The 5611-nt window shown below is 36.6% G+C and overlaps 1 protein-coding gene across 1 annotated transcript; it reads left to right on the top strand.

Moving 5' to 3' along the window:
- Positions 1-4422: 4422 nt before the first annotated feature.
- Positions 4423-5361, top strand: LOC127231564 (olfactory receptor 8B3). The gene has a single exon (XM_051197170.1). The coding sequence runs from the start codon at positions 4429-4431 to the stop codon at positions 5359-5361; it is 933 nt and encodes a 310-aa protein (XP_051053127.1). The 5' UTR covers positions 4423-4428.
- The last annotated feature ends 250 nt before the right edge of the window (positions 5362-5611 follow it).

The following is a 5611-nucleotide window of genomic DNA, read 5'->3' as shown; positions in this document are numbered from 1 at the left end:
TCCTAAATATAACACCAGTATCAAAGGCCCTGCGAGCAACGATCAATAAATGAAACTTCCTGAAACTGAGAAGCTGCTGTAGGGCAAAGGATGTGGTAAGTAAGACAAAACAGCAGCCTACAGAATGGAAAAAGCTCTTTACCAACCCCACATCTGACAGAGAGCTGATCTCCAAAATATACAAGAACTCAAGAAACTAGACACCAAAATACCAAATAATGCAATTAAAAATGGGTTACAGATCTAATAAGAGAATTCTCAACAGAAGAAACTTAAATGGCTAACACACACACACACACACACACACACACACATTTACTTATGAGCAGAAATTGGCTCTTAAATAAATGACAATTATGCTACAATCCACAGACTCAGACAGGTTCAGTAATGAGAAGGGTTATAAGTAGAAGCATGAAAGGAAAGTTAAAGGAAAATAAAATAGATTCTACAAGTGGACCAGAGTGGGTAGGGATGGGAGCAGGAGGAAGCAGGTGGAGGGGGAGACATAGATGGAATCTATGGACCTTTCAGGGATACTGTGTAAACCAGGTGAGGTACAGTATTCCTGGAATCCATGAGGATGACCATATTAAGAATACCTAGTAAGGAAGGATAAGGAGTCTAAATTGGCCATCTTTGTAGTCAGGTAGGCATTTGCTGTAGTGGCTTGATTACAGTCCTTTGAGTTTTTGGACAAGTAGGTCCATGAAATCCCTAAATAGCTTAAGCTGATGTTAGGACAGAATATCACTCTCTGAAAGCTGACAGGAATGCTCTGCTAATGAGGACAACACCCACACAGCTCATTTTACATAAAAAGGTCAAATTGGTCCCAGAATAACCAGGAACCAGAAACCCAGAGATTTGTGGCAGAACCAAAATGATTGAAAAAAAAAAACAATTAAATGATTCCTAATAGGATTCTGCTATACACATAGATCAGTGCCTTGTCAGTGGTCATCAGAGAGGCTTCCCCTGAAAGAAGATGAGGCAGAAACTCACAGCCAGGCATTCTCCAATTAGAGAGTCTAAATTAGAGGTATCCATTGGATTCCTAACCTTAGAGACCAGGACCCTGTGGTACAGGGGGAGGAAAGACTATAGAAGTCATAGGGGATGGAGGACACCAAGAAAATATATCCCATTGACAAAAACGAGTCAGTGCTCACATGGGCTTACAAAGAATGAGGCAGCAAGCTAGAGGCCTTCAGATTTCTTTACCTTTATATGTTATGCTTGATGTTTGTTTAGGACTCCTTGTAGTGGGAAACTATATCTCTAACTTCTTTGACTGCTCTTGAGACTCATTTCTTCCTTGCCTAGCCTTGATAAGAGGGCTTTTGCTTTGTTTTATTGTATGATGTTTTGTCCTGTCTGGCTTGTGCTTTTATGAAAAGGAATGGAAGGAGGGTAGTTATAAAGAGATGGAGATGTAGAGGGGATGGGGGAGTCAAGAAGATTTGAAGGAGGGGAAACTGTAGTCTAGATGCATTATATGAGAAGAGAATCTATTTCCAATGAAAATAAAAAGAATGTATTAGGCAAATATATTCCAAATTTTACAAAAATAAATATTTTAATTTGTAGGTAATTAAGTATAAATGTCAACAAGTACGTGGTACTTGCATGCTCATATACTAATAGTATATAATATGAAAAGGAAATTTTATACATACACACACCAATAAGTCCCAACAGAATAGAAAATTTTGTATAAAATGTCTACCAAATTTTGTTGAAAGAAATTGATAAAACACAAATATATAACATGAAAAGAAATTATATGGAAAGACACCCTCATCCTCATTCATAATTTGGAGAACAATATTTTTAAAACACCTATGTCCAAATTAACCCATACATGCTTTTCTGAGTTCAAGAAAAAGTTAAAAGAGATTCACAGAAGGATTTTATTTTTGACTTTAGTAACATTGAACTTATAATATGAATTCCAATGTCTTTGCTTCTCTTCAACTTATGGGAATAGTTTGAAAAATAATGAAATTAATTATTTGTGCATGTTTGAACGTAACACTCACACTTTTGTTTTATGACAGTTGGCTGTCAGGTGTTCAGAATATGACAAAGTCAGTGCTCTTAACCAACAGACACCAGAGACCAACCACACAGCTCTATCAAAATAAATTGTATCATGACATGTCCCATACTTCTTTCAAGCCTGGGGAGATGCTAGGGATAATATGGTTAGGACTTTTCATGTGTCATTCCTTTTGGGAGATAGGAGCTGTGATGATTACAAGTCCACACCCACATGAGTATTCCTACTGGAACTGAAAACCAGGCTACATCATTTCACTTTGTATCCAAACTTCACCACAGTCACTCTAGATAGTAACCAGACATCTGGTTAACCCCCCCCACCAGAAAAATTAGAGCTTTGGAAGTACCATGCACCTTTTTCTTCTGTAGGGAATAGGGAATACCCAGTGGAGAGTAGGATTTTCAACTCTTACCCCTACATTGACCTGAGAGTGTTAACTATGCAGACTGCCAGTCTCAGCCACCATCATTTGCTCACTGGCATTTAGGATCAGAATACGTATTATTTTGTCCTGAAAGACCCATGTAGAGGCTACATAGCAAATAACTTTACAGGTATTCCATGAGCAAATGTGGTATTGAATGTGTGTATGCACATGACATTTATTTCACAGGGGTTGGATTTTATCCTTATTCTCTTTTACTATGTCAAGAATAGTGTATGGTAAGAGTGTAGCTTGTTTGCCCTACCAGACACAATGTGGATGGTTTCATAGCAGGTCTAGATACAGGGACCTCAGGCCTAATTTTCAGATTCCTCACAGAGTGAATGAGTTCATAATTGTGGTTCAATTGCTGTGTTTATGAAGTAGATTTCTGTACTTCCTGCTCCAGCATCTTGATGAATTAGAAATAATTTATTTTTCATTAAACCTGTAGGATATCCAATTCCTAAAGGGAAGGAATATTTGAGTAAAACATCAAACCCCTAAGGAAATAATGACATTTAATGTCCAAGGTGCAATGTAAACCAATTATCTCCCTATTACACTGAGAAACTAATCCCTAGAGGAGTGTGAGTAATCACATACCCTGTTTATAACTGAAAATATGATAATATTAGTGACATATTAAAACTCTTACTTATCAGAGGCAAATGTGCTAAAAATTTCACTCTGGTGCTTGAGACAGCTTTGAGTTACATTAATAAATTATGATTTCTAGTTTGGTGATACTGGCTGAAGATACTAGAAATGTATCTGTGATGTAATCATTGTTCCAGGACCTTCTAAGTAGGTAATCAATGAGGAAACATCATATTTTTTAACTTAATAAATGAGAACTTTTGAATTCAGTTTAAATTATTGTCTTCTTTTGAAACTAAATTCCAGAGATATAAGTCACTACTTTTCATATTATTCACTATTGAGACTCAAGTGAAAATGGTATTAAGAATCTGTTCAGTGTGGGGTGGAGACATTAGGGATCTTCTTCAGAAGGCAGAAGCTTTAAGCAGTACTTTCTCCTAGGACAGAACCTCTATTCTCCATTTATAGCTAGTTTTTATGATAAGGTAATTAGCTATAACATTCTGAAGTAACTTCTAATTCTTTTAGAACCCTATGCTGATCTAAATTAGTGATAGTCTAATCTGTATTAGAAGTCAACATAATTTGTCAAGATACAAAGTTACAATATCATCATTGAGAGAAAGATTCAAGAAAAAGAAAAACCAGAAATGGGGGATGATGATTCTCTTGTGGTTAAGCTCTTTCTTTTCTTATCACTTGTTTTTCAGGAGTCATGTTTTCATAGAAAATTACTGACAGTCTATGTGAGATAGGCTTGATACTATACTTTGTTATTTGTTTGCTGATTATTGAGCAGAAAAAAAAATAAGAGTGAGGGCATGGATGAACATAAATGAAAAGTGTCTTCTGAACACAACATGAGAGTTACACATACAAGCTTAAAATAGTTGTGACAATATGCAGTAGACCTGTACAAAACCAATCCAGAGTAAATCCTAGCATAGAAGGGGGAGTATGCCAAGAAATCCCACCTTTGGCTAAGAGCAGTTTGTAAGTATAAGCTCCTGGGAGATGGAGTCAGTCTTTTCTAAGAAGGTAGTGTCCAGTGGAAGATCACACTTCCAAGAATGTGTGGGAAACAGATTTTAGCTTGATAAAGAATTTTAAACAGCACAAATTTGGGTAGGCAGAGAAGGGGGTATGATTAAAACTGGTATGAAATAATGTTGTCTGTGTGTGAGAGAGAAGAATTTATACAAGAGAATCATCAAAATTAAAGGAATAAATTCTTTTAGTAATAGTGTATGTTTATGAAAGACTGTTGTGGGAGTAACTGCATTTTCCTCTAACATGATTTCTCTTTGGCTTTGCTCACAGATTCCTTTAATGAATAATGGTCCCTGAAAATGGCTCTTTGGTGACTGAATTCATTCTGGTGGGATTAACAAAGGAGCCCAACCTCCAGTGTCCACTCTTCATCCTGTTTCTGGTGATGTATGTGGTCACTGTTTTGGGAAATCTGGGTTTGATCATCTTGATTGGATTGAATTCTCACCTTCACACCCCCATGTACTTTTTCCTCTTTAACTTGTCCTTTGTTGACCTCTGTTATTCTTCAGTGTTCTCACCCAAAATGTTGATGAGCTTTATATCAGAAGAAAACTTTATTTCCTATAGAGGATGCATGACCCAGCTTTTCTTTTTCAGCTTTTTTGGCATTTCTGAGTGTTACGTGCTAACTGCAATGGCCTATGATCGCTATGTGGCCATCTGTAACCCACTCCTGTATAATATTGTCATGTCTCCTAAATTATGTTTGACCCTTATGTTTGGTTCATACATGATGGCATTTTTTGGTGCCATGGCTCACACTCTATGTATGCTGAGACTGACCTTCTGCAATGCAAACATGATAAATCACTATTTCTGTGACATCCTCCCTTTGCTTCAGCTCTCCTGTACCAGCACCTATGTCAATGAAGTAGAAGTTTTTGTTGTTGTGGGCATCAATATCGTTGTGCCCAGCATAACCATCTTTGTTTCTTATGGTTTCATCCTTTCCAGTATTTTCCATATCAGTTCTACTGAAGGTAGGTCCAAGGCCTTCAACACATGCAGTTCCCACATAATTGCTCTTTCTCTATTCTTTGGATCGGGTGCATTTATGTACCTCAAACCATCAGCTGCCATGTCAATGGATGAAGGTAAAATCTCTTCAGTATTTTATACCAATACAGTTCCTCTGCTGAATCCCTTAATATATAGCTTGAGGAACAAAGATGTTAAAGTTGCCTTGATAAAGACAGTGAACAAGAGAAAGTGTTGATCTGAAAGAGTGTTCTTTGCCTGTAAAGGACTTGGAAAGTCAGTTTCATTAGTTCCATTTGTGTGTCCATTATCTTGCCCGTTTTTGTTGTTGTTAGTAAGGTGAAGAAAATTTGAGTCTCCTTTCAATAATTTATTTCTGCTTTTTACAGATAATGACTTTCATTTCTTAACATTGGCATGCTTAATTTATCTCTTTTCTTTTACATATATTAATAATTTCAGTGGCGAAATTTATGCATTTGAAAATA

The sequence above is a fragment of the Phodopus roborovskii genome, unplaced genomic scaffold (genome assembly GCF_943737965.1).
Source record: "Phodopus roborovskii unplaced genomic scaffold, PHOROB, whole genome shotgun sequence".
Lineage (NCBI taxonomy): Eukaryota > Metazoa > Chordata > Mammalia > Rodentia > Cricetidae > Phodopus > Phodopus roborovskii.
Note: the sequence above shows the minus strand (reverse complement) of the source record. Positions and strands in the feature narration are given on the sequence as shown.

Coding starts and splice junctions, on each gene's coding strand:
- LOC127231564 (XM_051197170.1), top strand. CDS start 4,429: ATGGTCCCTGAAAATGGCTCTTTGGTGACTGAATTCATTCTGGTGGGA.